Source organism: Phaethon aethereus, assembly GCF_964289735.1.
Source record: "Phaethon aethereus genome assembly, chromosome: Z".
Taxonomy (NCBI): domain Eukaryota; kingdom Metazoa; phylum Chordata; class Aves; order Phaethontiformes; family Phaethontidae; genus Phaethon; species Phaethon aethereus.
This window is the reverse complement of record NC_138577.1, coordinates 713,444-733,443: the sequence shown is the minus strand read 5'-3', so window position 1 is coordinate 733,443 and position 20,000 is coordinate 713,444. Positions and strand designations below refer to the sequence as shown.

Below are 20,000 nucleotides of genomic sequence, written 5' to 3'. Positions count from 1 at the left end.
CTGTTCTTATACCTATTTCATCTTTCTCTTCATCTTTCTTTCTTGGCTGCTTAGTTTTTGTCATTTTCTACATAGTTCTACTGAGGAAATCCACACACTCTTACCTAATTGTAGGCTTGTTCATCCAGTACCAAAATTTCTTCAAGATGGAAAGAGTGAAAGATGTTCCAGTATTTTGTCCAAGTCATTTAATCCGATCCAGGTTCTTATTTCTTCCTTTGTGCCTTCTCAGTTCCCTCTTTCTCTTCAAAGTTCAGTAACTGTTAGAGTCAAGGAATAGAGTCTTGTTTTATTGGTCCAATGAGTGCCAAACGGCAGGTCATTTTAAAGGTAGACACACTCTAAGGTCAAGCCATTGCTCTAATCTTACACTTGTAGGTTCATCCAAGAAGTCAGCTGCGTTGAACAAGTTGAATTTTTTATGTAAAGCAGCTGTATTTGACATAACTTACGTAAAATGGGTTGGAAGTGAAATATGGGCATGCTGTATTCTTCAGTCATCAGAAAGACAGCTTGATGTCCTTGCTGCATCCCATAGCTTTTCCAGTTAAATGAAATTAAAAGACCTGCAGGTAAGCAATAGTGAAACTGATCCTTGGATGGACCCTTCTTGCTGTGTTTGAGACGGACTGTAGCAGGCTCCGGCCCGATGCTCTCACACAGCAGGCGTCTGCTATCCAGTCCTGTCCTTCCCTGTGTGCTGGTGAAAATGGTCTGATCCTTTCCTAAAGAAAGGAACAGGGAATTGAACTAATGTACTGTGCTGCGCTGCAGAAAAAGAGCAGAACTGGAAGGGATAACAGACTTACTTTGTCTAAGTGGAGAAGAATCATCCTGAGTGAAAATCCGTTGTTTTCAGGATCCTTATAATGCTGTAATAAATGATGGCACATTTCCAGAGGTTTCTGTGTCCCTTCAAATTACAGTGCTTAACTCTAAAGCTGTTGTGCAAATTATTTTATTCTGTTTGTAAACATTTTATGGAAAAGCTGAAAATGCCAGACTACTGAGTGTCATCTCTAATTTTCTTATGACAACTTCAAGCAAATAGCACCCAAGTCTGACTGACAGGGAACTTACTTCCATGTTTCTCCTTGCCTACAGTAACTCCCACTCCGTTCTTCCAACCTTCCTGCTGTAGAGAGTCCTGTAGCTAGACTGCCAGTCCTCCTTGGAACAAAACACACAAAACCAAAGGATTATGATTCACACAGCTACATTTTCTTTTACATGCTTCTCCGCTTACAGCTTGAGGGCATGAAAAGTAGACAAACAGCCCAGATCATGTGGTCTCTGTTTGATTTCTTAAGTTGCTTTAAAAGATCATTTTTGCATTTCTCTCCATTGAAGTCACTGAGGAACTGTTAATTGCTTCAGTTTCAAGCCTAGCAAGTATATTCCTGATACTTCTGCTGAGTAATGTCTATAAAGAAACTCTGTAAAATGTGTTACGGTCCCTGTGGCACCCCTATGCACTGAATACTTCTTTCTGATCCTGTAACTGACATAGTCACAGTTCAGTTTTCTGTCAAAATCAGTCTCTTTAGCAACATCTAAACTGTTGGTCCACTCTGGTTTGCTTGTTAGTCTAAATACTAACTCACCAGTGCTTTTACCAGCAAACAGAAGTAAGTATAAGGACAGATACCTTTTACATTGATGCAGTTCTTACAAAACAACACAACCTCCCTATGAAACTGTCAGTTAGTCACTGTTCACTTCTAGAGTGAACTAGAGAATGATCCCCAGTCTGATCACACCTACAGCAAAGTGGCAGAAGGCACATAAAATAAGCTTAGTAATGCATTGATAATGCTTTCTAAATATTAGCTTTAAATATGTATCTTTCTGTCTCTGATGTTTAATAAGAATGTGCAATGTTACCTCAATAACAGCCCTTACTATGAACTAATAGATAATTGTTGCACTCAAATACTGGTCTAAAGCTTGTTGTATTGCTTACATTTATGTGCTGGTTTTATCCCTACTCAAGCAGTTCCTCAAATAACACGGGGGACATATATATATATTAAAATGCATAGAGATACAACTCTATGACCAGTTGCTACGTTCCTTCCAGACCTCAAAATTTTCAGTAGTTGTTAGCTTTCAAAATTACTGTATCTCAAAAACTAAACTTCTATGGATACATTTTATTGTAGAGGGACTAGAAATGAGCACAAGATAACTAAATACTGTTATCCTGGTCTAATAAATAGTAGAATTAATTTATAGTCTGTTTTTCTTAAGAATGATAGGTGTGGGTTAAATGCTCTAAAATGATCTATGCAGAATGTTCATTAAAAACTGTAATTAAGCAATTCATGAGCTATTCACAAAGTCCATTGTCATGTAAGGTATTTTAAGATAATTAGTTTCAATTTTGCAGGATCCAAGTGAAAAGTCTGGAGCTGTAACCCTTCTTAGCTGATCCCAGGCTGGATTATTCAGAGGTATTCATAGGAGAGGTATTGCCATGTATATCCTCTCGTTGAGTTGCCAGAACGTATTGGGAAAAGTGTGCAGAGACAGACAGACAGATTCATATTTTCTATATCCTCTTCCTGAGCTGGTTGAAGGTGAGCCAGCTGTAGGGTAGGAAGATTTGTAGCCACCTTGGTGTGATTCTCCGCCTGATCTCAAAAGTGCTGTTTAAAAAAAAAAGTTATTAGCCCAGACAAAGGGTGGTTCTGACAGGCCTGTACAACTGCCGGATTGAAACTGGATCATGTATGTCTGCACTCAGCTGGGTGGACGTACGCTGAGCTTCCTGGGACTTGTGTGTAAGTGTGTTTCTATGAAAGGACAGATGTTTTCTAAGCGGCAGTTGCTTTACCAGTTCTGACTTGCTGTGCCTCTAATTGAACATGCTCTTTCTTCCTGTAAAGACAAGATGCTGTACAACAGGTCACGCTGCCCCTAATTACAGAACAGATTTTTTAGTTCTTTTGGTTTTGGCTGCCATTGCAGAAACTAATGCATCCCACATCCTATTTGGGTCTCTATCCAGAATCTTTCCAACGCATTTAGAACAGGTGTGGTGTCAGGTGGTTACCCCAGGTAGTGCCCCCAGGTCTCTGAGCGGGACTGGGTCCTACTGAGCACAGTCCTCGCGCTGCTTTTGTGACTAAGTGCTTGCTGCCTCTGCACTGGGCAGTGGCCTTGGCAAAGACACATGGGCCACCTTGGTTTTGCTTGCATGTTTGTACAGCATGGTGCAGGGCTGCTTCTTGACAGAAGCCCTAATATGATTTCACATTTTATTTGCTTTTATAAATTCTTCCCAGAGTCATGTGCAGTCACAAGCATACTGCAAAATGTATTGATTAATGCATTAGCATTAATGAGTGTGCACTGTATATACACACTGCCAAGTTTTCACCTTTAACAATTTAAGAGCGAAATATGTTGATTTCCTTTTATTTTAATTGGCTTTTAAACATGAAAAGGAAGTCTAGGTTGAACAGTACTGTGCCTCTAACAGCGTTATGTTGACTAGCCCCAATAAAATTACCATATCATGTTTCCTAATGAGCTGCTTCACGTTTGCATGAACGACCTTTCAGAAACGCTTTCCTTCCCACACGCTCCATGTGATTTTGGTCTTGATAGCAAAAGGTCTCTCATCTCACTGTAACAACTCTTACTCCTTTAACCATTCCAGACTTTGCTTTTTCCTGTGTACAGACTTACACCATTCGCTCCAAACTTTGCAGTAAATGATAATTTTCAGTAACGACATCAAGTCTGCAGATCTCTGCTGGCCTGTCTGTAGATGTTCCTGAGCAATGTAGCCATTAGGGAAAATACGAACAGTAACATAAAGTTCAGCTCTCAGAGCACAAATATAAGATGGATGTTTCTCAGTTCCTCAGGCATTTCTGTATGGCTTGAGCTTGTTAGGATTGAGAATTCTTTTTTATTATCATTATTGATTAATATTAGGCACGAGAGGATGACTTATGTCATATTAAGATGTCCGTGTGGATTATTGTGCATCTCTGTTATTTGTCACTTCCTCAGAAGGTAAGAATAAGTGAGCCAAACCCTCTACATTGTTTTGTGAAGAAAATCTTAGCTACTGAGTGCTTTGGAACATAGGGACAGATCTTGGATGGATTCTCCAGAAGAGTCAAGAAGGGTCCAATTTCAAGCTTTGATCCAAATCTTTCGGTCAATGGCCTCAGTTGGAATAGTAGAATAAAATGATTTTGGGTTTTTTTTCAGTTTCCCAATAAATGCAGGAAAGAGAATGTTATTGGTAACTGTGAAGGAAAACTGATCACTGCTAGAGCAGGAAAAAGCAGTCCAAGGAACATGATTTTCCTTCTAGGTACTGGACTGATTGTATGAGACTGTTGCTTCACTTTTACCTGACTGGCCTGCTTTTGCTGGGATAGAATCATGAAATCAGTTCCTGTTCAGGAAAGCTGCATTTCTAGGAAGACCGCAGCACCCGTTACTGTGAGAACAAGACTGATAAGACACTCTGGGTTAGTTTGTGGCCAGCCGTGGTATGCGGGTTTCTGAAGGGATCCAGGCCTCCCGCGGTCTCCAGACAGCCAGGTGCTGAAGCTGGGAGGAAGGGAGGCCAAGGCGGCCGAGCCGGGCTGGCCAACACCAGTGTCCCATACCATAAACGTCGTGCTCGCCAGCAGCTGGGGAGTCTGCCGGGAGCGGCTCTCTCTCCGTGGCCTCCATCCCTGGAGGGTCTCGCCCATCGTTCTGCTCCCGAGGCTGGCTCTCCCCGCACGGGAGCTGTGCCGCTCACAGGGTTCGCCGGCCGGCGTTCGCTGCTGGGAGCGCCCAGCTCGCCACCACTGTCTGGGCTGAGTATAACTCTGGGTACCTTATATTGCTTTAGTATTGATACTCATTTTATTAAATCTTTTTCTATTTCAACGCATTTGAACCCACAAGTTTCCTTTTTCCCCAGTTTCCCTTTCTCGGCTGAGACGGAGTTTTCAGGGGATAGAGCAGGTGCTTGCGTTTGGTCCAGAGGTGGGCTAAACTGAGACACTGACTAGCAGGCATGAGCCTTCCCTCAGACTGGAACGCTTGCAATCTGGGTCGATGCGATCCGGTTTTCTTCTGGGAGGTTCCAGTAAAATCCATTTCTTCTTCAGACCCAGTACACACTGATTCTGGCAGGAATCATTATAGTGAGTGATGAGTGTGAGATCCTAGCCCTGGCTGGGTTGTTGAAAAGTAAACTGATTACTAAAAGTAATCTGGAAAGGATTTCAGTTAGATTTGCTTGGTCAGTGTTTGGATTTAGTTTCCAAGATGTTGTTTCTATTTCCTTGTTACTGCCAAAACAGCAAAACTTAGAGATACGAAGACTCCAGGTACATGTGAAAGGAAGCAGGAAATCTGTTGGGAATATTTCCATTTCCTTACTGCAGTTACTCTGGTTGATAAGATGTGCTGTTTGAATCGAGTTCTAGGACTGGACTATGTCACTCATTCTTGGGGCTTGTATAGGCCACAGTTTTGGAGATGTTATTTCTTCAGGTACTAGAGCTCCTGTGGTCATGTTCAACTGGAATGACATCGATGGGCACCCTTCCATCCTTTTCAGCTTCCTTCCTTTTCTTTCTCCTTCCTCTTAACAAACTGTAAAATAAAACCCACAGAATTCCCTCAAGTTGGCATCAGACTGTACCTCTCATTTCTTTATGACTTTTCTGAGCCCTGTCGGTGTGTCAGTGTCCGTGATGATTTGCTTTGGTCCTGTTATGTGCTCTTCACTCCTCCTTGTGACCAATAAACTCACTCAGTCAGCAACTGCAAATGTAGTTTGGTGATGGGAATCATAGAATCTTTGGGTTGGAAGGGACCTTTAACGGTCATCTAGTCCAGCCCCCCTGGTTGGGGGGAAGGTTACTTTATAGTGAAAGCAAGTCTCTCACCATACTGCTTTTACTGATCTAAAAATAATCCACTGATCTTCCTTGCTTCTTTGGTGGAAGAAATTCACTTCATCCACAGTCCGTGACACCGGTGTACAACTGGTGATAGGTGTGTGTGTAAATCATGCTGGCCACATGGCTTTGAAAGAGGTCCAAGTCCTCTGACTTCTGCAGTGTTGCTGTAGGAGTGGTGTGTACTTCAAGATACAGTACCAGACACTGGTAAGTGGTGTTTCTTCCCTATTATCAAATGGTTTGACACATGCACTACTTTTAGTGAGCTTTTTTAATTAATGTATTTTTCTTCTTTTTTTAAAGCAAATGAAGAAACATCCATGTCGACAATGTGACAAATCTTTCAGTTCATCCCATAGTTTATGTCGTCACAATCGTATCAAGCACAAAGGCATTAGGAAGGTTTATACATGCTCGTAAGTGCTACTTTTATTTATTGAATTTCTTTTCTTGATGTATAAAAGCCAGTGTCCCATTCATTCAAACGAATCAGTTATTTAGCTCTGTAAACAGGCCAAACTGTTTAGGCTGTCCTGCATGCATAAAACATAGCAGGCTACTGAGAGTGCATGTACATAAAGTCCGCTGCCTTTCAGGGGCTTTGGCAAGCAAATCTGAAACTTTACCGAGCTGAGAATTTGCATGGCTGATAGTTCAGCTGATAGTTTCAGTAGTCTCTCAAATACACGACCCACTCTTCTAGTCTACAAAAGCCAGTATCTGTAGTAGTTTGCTCATACATAAAACGGTGTGTAATGTCTAAAAATCCTTAGTGATGTTTAAGTGGCTAGAGAGAAGATACATAATAGAAAAATCCATGTCAATCGGATAAGACATATAATACAAACTTTCCATTGTATCTTTTCATTCGTAGTTGTTTATGGATTTGCACGCTGTGGGACTGAGTTTGAAGTTCTGAAAAGGAAGCTGCAAGCAGCAGCCATTGCCTGTGGCAGTGATCTTACCAGTCCCTTCTCTGCTCTAGTATCATCTCAGCTTTGTTATGGAGAGCACAAGGCCCAGTGGTGTGGAAACTTGAGACTACTGTGCATAGTGTAGTGTCCTGGTTCCAGCTGGGATAGGGTTAATTTTCTTCACAGAAGCCAGTGTGAGGCTGTGTTTTGGATTTGGGGATGAAAATAATGTGATAATGTGCTGATGTTTTCAGTTGTTGCTAAGCAGTCAAGGACTTTTCAGCTTTCCGTGCTCTGGCCGGCTAGCGAGGAGGCTGGGGGTGCACGGGAAGCTGGAGGGGACACAGCCAGGACAGCTGACCCAGGCTGGCCGGAGGGATATTCCATACCATACAACGTCATGCTCGGTATATAAAACTGTGGGGAGGAAGAAGGAAGTGGGATGCGTTTGGAGTTAACGGCGTTTGTCCTCCCAAGTCCCCGTCACGCGTGATGGAGCCCTGCTTCCCTGGGGATTGCTGAACCCCTGCCTGCCCATGGGAAGTGGTGAATGAATTCCTGGTGTTGCTCTGCTTGCGTGTGCGGCTTTTGCTTTGCCTGTTACACTGTCTTTATCTCAGCCGGACAGTCCTTGACTGCTTAGCAACAACTGAAAACATCAGCATGTTATCAACATTTTCTCATGCCAAATCCAAAACACAGCCTCACCCTGGCTTCTGTGAAGAAAAATAACTCTAGCCCAGCTGAACCCAGGACACGTAGCGTTTCAACAGAGTGCTTTAAACCTCTGTCTCCCTGCACCATGGTTGCCTGACACAACCCATGCATCAGATTGTTTCTAACATATCCTTAATTTGTAGTTCAAATTGAGTTGCCTAGCCCAAACGCTTGTTGCTCTTGGTATATGGCAAGTAGCAAGTGCCTGGTTTTTGCGTACCCTTTGAGCAGAAAGCTTATTGTGGTTCTCTGATTTCATTTCAGAATGCCTACAGCTCTATCTTTTTTTCTTTTTTCTTTTTTTTTTTTTTATAAATGAAAGCACATTTAAAAGGTTAAAACCTTAGAAGAGAGACTTGGAAGGAGAGTATTACAGTTTAACTTCTTCCCTGCAGTTCTTGTTTGGCCATACCTCCTCCAGACACCTGTACAAAATGTTACAGCGTTGGAGCTTGGGAGAAATACACTTCCCAAAAGCACATGAGAGGTTCGGAAGTGATGCAGCGTTCTGTGTGGGAGGACAAAGCACAGATTGTGAAAGATGAATTTGTTCTGCTGGTTAGTTTGAGGTTGGAAAGGGAGCTGAGAAGGAATTAATAGTTCTAAGGAGATAAAGTATTTGGATTTGGATGCAGAATTAAGTGTCATTCGGAGCTAGCATTCATCCTACATGGAAGGTGATTGCTTTCCCTATGAAATTTAAATTAAGGAGAACTTGGGAAAGTGTCTAATAGAAAGTACAGTTTGGTGATGTTAGCGGACATCCAGGGAACAAAATAGGATGTTCCCAGGTTTTATTCTGACTCACACTTGGTACCGTTTTGGAAATCATCTTCAGAGAACTTCTCATTTCCTCTGAATATAAATTGTTCAAACATTTCTAGTTTTATTTTGTAGTTATGCTCATTGGTCACTATCTTAATAGATTGTACTCTAGTCTGGATTTATTTACTAGTCCTATTTATATTCTTCAGAATACTATGACTTTTGTTAAGAGTGACATTTGAATCTGTGCATGTCTGCTTTGTGTTTATGTAGGCACTGCCCAGACTCAAGACGTACTTTTACCAAGCGGTTGATGTTGGAAAAACATATTCAGTTGATGCATGGCATTAAAGACCCTGATGTGAAAGAAATGACAGAATCAACCAATATGGAAGAAAGGGAAGTAAAAGAAGACACAAAGGTAATCACTTAAAAGATTCATTCAATCACGGAGAGTGAATTTTTTATGGGTATACACTCGGGATCTTTAAATAGATGCAGGTATTTTGATCCTGTAAAAGTCTGATCTTCTATGAAGTAGAGCCCAAAAAAAGTCTCAAAAGTTCCTGCAACAAATTTTGTCATGCTTGAACATATTCTTGGGAAGACTTTCTGTTTGGTTTGATCACTGAATGATGGAGAATATCTAACCTACCTGTTAGTGGTTTGCTTTAAGAGCACCTTTCAAATCCTCTGCCGCCAAGTCCTCTCATAGCTGTAGAAAAGCTACAGGTTATGTAGAAGCAAGGTGACCTTCTTCCAAATACCCAGCCTTGAGCTTATTTGATAGAAATTTTAGAGTGAAACTACTTCAATCTGATGATTGAAATACAGCAGGATCTCCCGCTGTACTGGGCATTGGTGTGGCCTTACCTTGAGCACTGTGTGCAGTTCTGGACCCCACCATTTAAGAAGGCTGTGAAGGTACTCGAATGCCTCCAGAGGAGGGCAGCCAAGCTCGTGACAGGGCTGGAAGGCATGTCCTGCGAGGGGTGACTGAGGACGCTGGGTTTGTCTCGCCTGGAGAAAAGGAGGCTGAGGGACAACCTCATGGCTGCCTGCAGCTCCCTGAGGAGGAGACGTGGAGAAGGAGGTGCTGAGCTCTTCTCCCCGGGATCCAGTGATAGGACTTGGGGGAATGGCTCAAAGTTCTGTCAGGGAAGGTTCAGACTGGACGTGAGGAAGCATTTCTTTACTGAGAGGGTGGTCAAGCCCTGGAACGGGCTTCCTAGAGAGGTGGTCGATGCCCCAAGCCTGTCAGTGTTTAAGAGGCATTTGGACAATGCCCTTACATACTTTAACTTGTGGTCAGGCAGTTGGACTAGATGATCACTGTAGGTCCCTTCCAACTGATTGATGATGAGTGTTAAGAGGAAAGCAAAAACAAGACGACAGCGCTGTCCAACGACTTGATATATGCAGAGACTAACAACTTTTTTTAAGTGTTCTGGGCTCTGCGTGATAAAGAATTTCACCTCTGACAGCATGTCCAAATCTGACAGCGGAGACACAAACGTATCTTTTTTTAAAATGTACTATTATCCTTTCCATGACTCTTTCAGCCCAACATATTGTCATCTCCTTCAAGTGCTGCATACGCTTAAAGCAGCTATATACATTGTCTTCATAAACATCACAGAGCATATCTGAGCTGCATAGGATGCAGAGGATTCTTGTGGGATATTCATGTCACAGGAATTACAAGGAAAATATAAAAAATTACCAGTTTAATTCATTTAAATATTGTGCATGTTGATTCATCCTTTGGCAATATGTTAGTTTGGTTACTTACAATCGGGAGATAATCCATCAAGTCAAATTCAAGCATGAAGTAATATTAAGTAATTAAAATGGAGTTCCAGCAGGTCATGCTGAAAAGTTTCTAGAATGATATTCTACATTCTGTACACTTCTGTTGAAGTCTCATTGGTGTGTGCACTTGGATGCAGTTAGCTGGCAAATATTTACTCTAGTTTATACAGTGTATTAGATACTGTAGGTCTATCAGAGCTGACAAAACAAATTTTATGTGCAGTTTATAGTAAGGAAAGCCCCTAGTTCTCCACCGTGTACAACATGTATTTGCTTGTATTATTTCAAATACTGTATGTCGTGGTTTAGCCCCAGCCGGCAACTAAGCACCACGCAGCCGCTCGCTCACTCTCCCTCCCACAGCGGGACGGGGGAGAGAATTAGGAAAAACCTCGTGGGTTGAGATAAACACGGTTTAATAGGACAGAAAGAAAGAAGGGAACAATAATGATAATACCAACAAAGGAATGTATAAGAACAAGTGAGGCCCAATACAGAAATTGCTCACCACCCCGTGATCGACAGCCCGTCCCCGAGCAGCGATTTCCGCCCCCCCGGCCAACTCCAGTTTATGTACTGGGCATGACGTCGTATGGTAGGGAATATCTCTTTGGCCAGTCTGGGTCAGCTGTGCCGGCTGTGTCCCCTCCCAGTTCCCCGTGCACCCCCAGCCTGCTCGCTGGCAGGCCAGCACAAGAAGCTGGACTGTCCTTGACAGCTCAGCAACAACCCAAAACATCAGCACATTATCAACAGTTTCTCATCCCAAATCCAAAACACAGTCTCACACTGGCTTCTGTGAGGAAAACCAGCTCTATCCTGGCTGAAACCAGGACAGTATCCACCCCTTATTCCATACCATTTACGTCATGCCCAGGTCCTATACTTTTCAGTACATTCCAATTATTCATTATTACTCTTCCTGTCCTTTAATATATACACACAGATATCACTCTCTTAGTCCATGGGCCATCACTTAAAATGTCTATGGAGTTCAGTCAGTCCATGACTCTGGGCTTCATCCATCATAGCAGTCTCTCAGGGCAGGGGAGATGGTATGTGGTGTTGGATTGTCATCTGGCACGGTCCATGTCCATGATCTGCAGGTCGAAGATGTCGATCTCGAGGGATTTGTTGGGCGCAAGCTGCTGAAGCCAGTTCTGGTTTCATCACTGCTGCACGTTGCTTGGTTTCAGTGAAGCTCATTCTTCATCAGTCTGGGTGATTCTTACTATAATACCATTGATATGGTAGATAGCAGCCATAGTAGTAATGTCATTCTGAACAATTAACATAATACAATTCAAATCATTGACTGTTTTCACCCAAAATCAAGTCTCCTTGAGGTACACATCGGACTTCCCCATCCTTCCGCATTACCCACCAAGTGCACCCAGGTCCCTGGGCAAAGGCAATCCCACGAAGGGTTTGCCTTTTCCTAATGCAGGAGTAACCCAGACTGTCTTCCCCAGCATGTTTCTCACATGCACCACAGGGACTTTATCCCCTTCTACAGTACGTAGAAGTTTTGATTGGGCAGGGCCGGCTCTATTAGTAGATCCCCTAGTGTTGACTAACCAGGTGGCTTTGGCTAAATGTTTATCCCAATTTTTGAATGTCCCATCACCCATTGCTCTCAGTGTAGTCTTTAACAGTCCGTTGTATCGTTCAATTTTTCCGGAAGCTGGTGCATGATAGGGGATATGATACACCCACTCAATGCCGTGCTCTTTGGCCCAGGTGTCTATGAGGTTGTTTCGGAAATGAGTCCCATTGTCTGACTCAATTCTTTCGGGGGTACCATGTCGCCATAAGACTTGCTTTTCAAGGCCCAGGATAGTGTTCCGGGCGGTGGCATGGGGCACAGGGTATGTTTCCAGCCATCCGGTGGTTGCTTCCACCATGGTAAGCACATAGCGCTTGCCTTGGCGAGTTTGTGGAAGTGCGATATAGTCAATCTGCCAGGCCTCCCCATATTTATATTTCAACCATCGTCCTTCATACCAGAGAGGCTTTAACCGCTTGGCTTGTTTGATCGCAGCACACGTTTCACATTCATGGATAACCTGTGCAATAGCATCCATGGTCAGGTCCACCCCTCGATCCCGAGCCCATCTATATGTTGCATCTCTTCCCTGATGGCCTGAGGTGTCATGGGCCCACCGAGCTATAAATAATTCACCCTTATGTTGCCAGTCCAGATCCACCTGAGCCACTTCAATCTTAGCAGCCTGATCCACCTGATGGTTGTTTTGATGTTCTTCGGTGGCCCGACTCTTGGGTACGTGAGCATCTACGTGACGTACTTTTATGACGAGATTCTCTAGTCGGGCAGCAATATCTTGCCACAATTCAGCAGCCCAGATGGGCTTGCCTCTGCGTTGCCAGTTGCTCTGCTTCCATTGCTGCAGCCACCCCCATAGAGCATTTGCCACCATCCATGAGTCAGTATAAAGATAGAGTACTGGCCATTTTTCTCGTTCAGCAATATCTAAAGCCAGCTGGATGGCTTTCACCTCCGCAAACTGACTTGATTCACCTTGTCCTTCAGCCACTTCTGCGACTCGTCGTATAGGGCTCCATACAGCAGCTTTCCACCTTCGATGTTTGCCTACAATACGACAGGACCCATCAGTGAACAGGGCATATTGCCTTTCGTTCTCTGGCAGTTCATTATATGGTGGAGCCTCTTCAGCACGCGCCACCTCCTCTTCCGGTGATATTCCAAAATCTTTGCCTTCTGGCCAGTCCATGATCACTTCCAAGATTCCCGGGCGATTAAGATTTCCTATTCGAGCCCGCTGTGTAATAAGCGCGACCCACTTACTCCACGTAGCATCAGTCGCATGATGCGTAGAGGGGACCCTCCCTTTGAACATCCAGCCCAGCACCGGCAGTCGGGGTGCCAGGAGGAGCTGTGCTTCAGTACCAAGCACTTCTGAGGCAGCTCGAACTCCTTCATATGCCGCCAATATCTCCTTTTCAGTTGGAGTATAGCGGGACTCAGATCCCCTATATCCTCGACTCCAAAACCCTAGAGGTCGACCTCGAGTCTCTCCTGGTGCCTTCTGCCAGAGACTCCAGGTAGGGCCATTCTCCCCGGCTGCCGTGTAGAGCACATTTTTAACATCTTGTCCTGCCCGTACTGGCCCGAGGGCTACGGCATGAACTATCTCCTGTTTGATTTGTTCGAAGGCTTGTCGTTGCTCAGGGCCCCATTTAAAATCGTTCTTCTTCCGGGTCACTTGATAAAGAGGGCTTACAATCAGACTGTAATTTGGAATATGCATTCTCCAGAAACCCACAACACCCAGAAACGCTTGTGTTTCTTTTTTGCTAGTTGGTGGAGACATAGCTGTTATTTTGTTGATCACATCCGTTGGGATCTGTCGACGTCCATCTTGCCATTTTATTCCTAAAAACTGGATCTCTTGTGCAGGTCCCTTGACTTTACTTTGCTTTATAGCAAAACCAGCTTTCAGAAGGACTTGAATTATTTTCTTCCCTTTCTCGAAAACTTCTTCTGCTGTGTTGCCCCATACGATGATGTCATCAATGTATTGCAGATGCTCTGGAGCTTCACCCTGTTCCAGTGCAGTTTGTATCAGCCCATGGCAAATGGTAGGGCTGTGTTTCCACCCCTGGGGAAGTCGATTCCAGGTGTATTGGACACCTCTCCAAGTGAAAGCAAACTGTGGCCTGCACTCTGCCGCCAAAGGGATCGAGAAAAACGCGTTAGCAATATCAATGGTGGCGTACCACTTGGCTGCCTTTGACTCCAGTTCATATTGAAGTTCTAGCATGTCCGGCACAGCAGCGCTCAGTGGCGGCGTGACTTCATTCAGGCCACGATAGTCTACTGTCAGTCTCCACTCTCCATTAGACTTTCGCACTGGCCATATGGGGCTGTTGAAGGGTGAGTGAGTCTTGCTGATCACTCCTTGGCTCTCCAGCCGACGAATCAGCTCATGGATGGGGATCAGGGAGTCTCTGTTGGTGCGATATTGCCGCCGGTGCACTGTTGTGGTAGCGATCGGCACCTGTTGTTCTTTGACCCTGAGCAACCCCACCACAGAAGGGTCCTCTGAGAGACCAGGCAAGGTGGACAGCTGTTTAATTTCTTCCGTCTCCAAGGCAGCTATACCAAAAGCCCACCGGTACCCTTTTGGGTCCTTGAAATACCCTCTGCTGAGGTAGTCTATGCCCAGGATGCACGGAGCCTCTGGGCCAGTCACAATGGGGTGCTTCTGCCACTCATTCCCAGTTAGGCTCACTTCGGCCTCCAGCACAGTCAGCTGTTGGGATCCCCCTGTCACTCCGGAAATACAGATGGGTTCTGCCCCTATATGGCTTGATGGCATCAGGGTACATTGTGCACCGGTGTCCACTAAAGCCTTATATTCCTGTGGGTCTGACGTGCCAGGCCATCTAATCCACACAGTCCAATAAACTCGGTTGTCCCTCTCCTCCGCCTGGCTGGAGGCAGGGCCCCTCTAATCCTGCTCATAGTACTCGTTACCCACTTCTTGTAAATAGGAATCAGAAGTCCCTTCAAGAGGATCAGAGGTGAGATCAGCTCTTCTATTCTTTCTGGGAAGCTGCCCACTGGAAAGTGGAGCGACGATTTTCCTCGAGGAACCTGAACCCCCTTTTGTAATTGTTTTTCCTTGCAGCTCGCGTACTCGTGCCTCTAGGGTCGAGGTAGGTTTTCCATCCCACCTCCTCATGTCCTCTCCGTAGTCACGCAATTGAAACCACAGGGTGGCTCGGGGTGTGTATCCTCTATATCTTCTCTCTTGAACAGAAGAGCGCTTACTCCTAATGGCTGAGACACTGGTCCGTGTGGGTGGAGGGTAGGGCATATCCTCTTTGAATTGCCGGAACTCTCGGGACAGTTTCTCTATAGCAGAGACGCAGGCCCGTAGGGAGGAAGAGAGACTTTCTTCGTATTGCCGGAGTTGGCCAGCCAATTCATCCACCGTTGGTCTCTCTCCGTCCTTCCAGGCCATTACTGCTAATGAGTTGGCATATGATGATGGTGCACTCCGTACAAACTTCCGCCACATAGGTTGCGTGCAATTGACTTCATCTGGATCTTTGGATGATTGTCCATTGTCCAAGTCACCATAAATCACTTCCAGCACCGCTAGCTCCCTCAGGTACTGGATACCTTTCTCCATGGTGGTCCACTTGCCTGGGTGACATAGAACATCTTCCTTGAAGGGATACCTTTCCTTCACACCCGACAGGAGTCGTCTCCAGAGGCTGAGGACTTGTGCACCTTTTCCAATTGCTTTGTCAATGCCCCCTTCCCTAGAAAGGGATCCCAGCTGCTTGGCTTCCCTACCCTCTAATTCCAGGCTACTGGCCCCATTATCCCAGCATCGGAGCAGCCAGGTGACAATGTGCTCACCTGGACGACGGCTGAAATCCTTTCGCATATCTCGCAATTCACTCAGGGATAGAGATCGGGTAGTTACCGTCTCTTTTATAAGTTCTTCCTCTTCCTCCTCTTCAAGCGATGACTCGCTCTCTTCCCTCTTCCGTGCTTGTGATGGCCCTGCTTCAGAGCACTCTGCCTCCTCACTCTCTTCCTCTGGCTCCTTCTTAGCAGGATCTTCCTCCTCCCTTACTAAACGAGCTGACTTCCGCTTCCAAGATTTCTTCTTTTGTACAGGGGCAACTGATACCGGGATGGGCTGGTCCTCTGGTTCAGCTGCAACAGTCTGAGTAGCTACAGTGCCCGCCGTGGGGGTTGGAGTAGTGGCAGTGCCCGCCGTGGGGGTTGGAGTAGTGACAGTGCCTGCTACAGACGTTGGAGTAGTCACAGTGCCTGCCACATTGCCATCAGACCCAGAGAGCCTCTCTCCCCTTTGCACAGTGTTAAATAGGGTTCGGTAGGCATGGGCCAGGCCCCAGCACATGGCAATGATTTGTGTCTCCTTGGAGCTGCCAGGCTGACAGCATACTTCTTCCAGATATTCTGCTAGTTTATCAGGATTCTGCACTTGTTCGGGAGTGAAGCTCCAAAACACCGGAGGTGCCCACCGCCCCAGGCATTTGCCCATGCTGTTCCACACACCCTGCCATTCATAACTATCCAGCCTTGGGGCAGATCTCCGGGTGATATTCTTAAATTGCTTGCCAACCTTAGACAAAACTGAAACCATGTTCCCCAGAAGTAGCAATAGAGGTATTTTAACCAGCCAAGGGTGTTCAAAATACTGAAAAATTATTGTGATGAAGGAGGAAATGTTATGATAGAGGGTATCAAAGGTACCATTCTGCATTTCCTCCATAAAAAACCTTTCAGAGGCAGAAGTATAATTGCTAATCGTCTCCACAAGACTGTAGCCAAAATACAGTAACGGCTTTAGTACAGAGCTCAGATGATACCACATTAAGCTCAAGGTCAGTGCTCTAAAAACAAAATTCACAGGCGAGACATTACTAATCATTGCAGAGTACAGCAGCCCGCAGAAACCAACACCGATCCTTAACATGTACAGCAAAGACGAGAGCATGATGCAAATCAAACTGATATTGTGACCTGCAACCGTTATTATCTCAAGCCTCGGGCCCCACGTTGGGCGCCAAAAAGGACTGTCGTGGTTTAGCCCCAGCCGGCAACTAAGCACCACGCAGCCGCTCGCTCACTCTCCCTCCCACAGCGGGACGGGGGAGAGAATTAGGAAAAACCTCGTGGGTTGAGATAAACACGGTTTAATAGGACAGAAAGAAAGAAGGGAACAATAATGATAATACCAACAAAGGAATGTATAAGAACAAGTGAGGCCCAATACAGAAATTGCTCACCACCCCGTGATCGACAGCCCGTCCCCGAGCAGCGATTTCCGCCCCCCCGGCCAACTCCAGTTTATGTACTGGGCATGACGTCCTATGGTAGGGAATATCTCTTTGGCCAGTCTGGGTCAGCTGTGCCGGCTGTGTCCCCTCCCAGTTCCCCGTGCACCCCCAGCCTGCTCGCTGGCAGGCCAGCACAAGAAGCTGGACTGTCCTTGACGGCTCAGCAACAACCCAAAACATCAGCACATTATCAACAGTTTCTCATCCCAAATCCAAAACACAGTCTCACACTGGCTTCTGTGAGGAAAACCAGCTCTATCCTGGCTGAAACCAGGACACTGTATTTATCAAAGTTGTACTGGAATCTACCAAGGGAAAGTTTTTGAGGTTTGCAAGTCACAAATAGTTATGAAAAGAACTGCGAATTTATGCTTACATGATACACCGTTTATGGCTTGTTTCAGGTTCCTAGTCCAAAGCGTAAATTGGAAGAACCCGTACTGGAATTCAGGCCTCCGCGAGGAGCGATCACTCAGCCATTGAAGAAGCTAAAGATAAATGTTTTTAAAGTTCACAAGTGTGCTGTTTGTGGCTTTACAACAGAAAATCTTCTCCAGTTCCATGAACATATTCCTCAGCATAAATCTGATGGCTCTTCGTACCAGTGCAGGGAATGTGGACTCTGCTACACATCTCACGTGTCCCTCTCCAGACATCTCTTCATTGTACATAAGCTGAAGGAGCCTCAGCCAGTATCAAAACAAAATGGGTCTGGGGAGGATAATCAGCAAGAAAATAAACCCAATCATGAGGATGAATCATCTGACAGTATGGCATCAGACAGAAGATGCAAAGTGTGTGCAAAGACTTTTGAAACTGAAGCGGCCTTAAACACTCACATGAGAACACATGGCATGGCCTTCATTAAGTCAAAAAGAATGAGTTCAGCTGAAAAGTGATCAGATTATTTGGGACGCAGATTATCTCTCTCCACATTGCAATACTGACATTTTTGCTACAGAAAGTTCAAGGTATAATAGTGTTAACAGTACTGTTCAGGCTGTTGCAATATATTCTGCATAAAAGTGTCCCCTTCACCTCATTGTCTATACCCTCAAAACCATTGAAGCAGTATTTGAGTTGAAAAGAGTTTGTATATATTTAAACTAATAACTTTTATACTCTTTGTTACGTGTTTTTATCGTATCTAGTGGAAAATTTTGTTTTTTCTGTTTCATTTCTGTTTTTTTCTAGTAAGTTTCTTTAAAACAGAGTTCTGAATGCTGGGGCAGTTCCTTAGGTTCTCTTAGACTGTTTCTTACTTGAATGCTTTTGAAAAAAAGTTCAGCTAATGGAAGTGCATCAGAAGGCAGTGCTTGGCGGGGATAGGGGAGGGGAAGCAGGCTAAGGGAAGATTTTAAATTCTAAGAACTTGTGCTTCTAAATGTCTAAGGAAGCTTTTAAACTTTCTCTTAGAAAATACATATTTTAAAAAAAAAAAGTAGTACCACTGCATATGTAAAATGAAGTGCTGGTTTTAGGTGGCAACACCAGAACAGGTGCAGACCCCCTAGAATGCTAAAGTACTTTAGAAAAGTGTAATTGCACAACTCTCTGTATCATTAAGTGATTTTTTTTTTTTTTTTAGGCCATCAGGTGCTTGTGATCAAAGCTCAAATTGTTACAAAAGGGCTGGGCTGCTCTGGATTTAACAAATACGATGTAATTAGAGGAATAGGTTTATAATGATGGATGTTTTCTGTCACGTAATTTATTAAACATTATATAGAAGCGAGTACGCAGCATTATATATTTTCCTTTATTTCTCGTTATTGAAAGAAAATAGTTAACCCTTGCTACAGGGGTTGGTATTTCCCAGCTCCGTATGCTCATGCCAAATGTTTTGGTGCTCAGTGTTACATACAGCCACAAGAAGCTAACACACCAGCCTATGTCAGCATCACGGGGGCTTTCGGCTTTAGCACAGACCAGGTGAAGCTAGTTCAGCCATTTCAAACATGTATCTAATATTGCTAGTTATACTTTCACAACGTACAAAAAGGTACCATACTGTCCCTTTCATATATAGTTCTCTGTGAGAGTTATATTTTTGGTTTTGTTTTTGCATTTTATACCTTGTATGTATCCCTAAAAAAAAATTTTGTACTTTTTTTTAAAACAAATTGTGTATATATAGATAGCTGCATGATACACAGTAGTACTTGTTTGGTTCCTTAAAAGTCTTGCTGCTGTCAGATGTTACTATACATTACGTCCTTTACAACTGTATTAAACACATTTCATATGTAAATAAATGTGGAGCATTTTGCCCCTAAAGATTTGTGAGATTCTGTTATTTATCATTCAATTTTAACAGTTTGAACAATGGAAGTGTTTGAAAAAATATGGATCCTTCTCAGCCACCTCTGTAAAACTTCTTAATCACTCTGGAAATTGTGTATTGGATACATTAGCTCTGCTTTCTCCCTTCATCCTCATTCTTAATTTGGTTTGTCGGTAAATGCTTGTTATCCCGTTTATATTACTCACATATTGAGTGGTTATGAGGTACTTCTCCATCCTAAAACATAAAGCTGGCGTCGCAGGATCTTAGTGTGTAATGTACACTGGCCATCACTGCCCTTTCCATTAAGTGTATACCTCTTGAACACTTGTTTGTTGATGTGCACTGTCAACTGTACAACAAATGGGTTATCACTATGCAGAATGGTGTTTTGTATACAGTGAACAGATAATAAAAGTTAAATTTTCACAGCCATTATTAACACTTTTGTTTATTTTCCCTTTCCACTGTCTTGCACCTGCAGGGGGTTCTGTGAACTGGTGACTTAGGTCATTGTTGGTGCTGCCAAGAAGCAAAATGCTGAAAGTTACCAACAGTCACCTGAAAGCTGTTGGTCATGATGCAAAATGGCTCCGTGGTCTGGTCACAGCCCACTTCCCAGGTCAGACGTGCACAGTGCAAGCTCCCAAACTGCATTTGCCCCCATGTCTGGCACTACGTGGCCCCATGGGAGTTCATTTTGCCACAGCCATT

General features: G+C 44.3%; 1 protein-coding gene across 4 annotated transcripts in view; it reads left to right on the top strand.

Annotated features, from left to right (window-relative positions):
- The window catches only part of LOC309415901 (zinc finger protein 532), a gene marked incomplete at its 3' end in the record, with an annotated part of 42,507 nt that extends 24,606 nt beyond the window's left edge, over positions 1–17,901 (top strand). For all 4 annotated transcript variants that reach the window (XM_082013617.1, XM_082013616.1, XM_082013615.1 and 1 more), the window contains 3 exons: positions 6,231–6,343; positions 8,597–8,744; positions 17,407–17,901. In XM_082013617.1, the coding sequence (XP_081869743.1) occupies positions 6,231–6,343; positions 8,597–8,744; positions 17,407–17,901 (756 nt within the window). The remainder of the gene's footprint in view (positions 1–6,230; positions 6,344–8,596; positions 8,745–17,406) is intronic.
- Between the last annotated feature and the right edge of the window lie 2,099 nt (positions 17,902–20,000).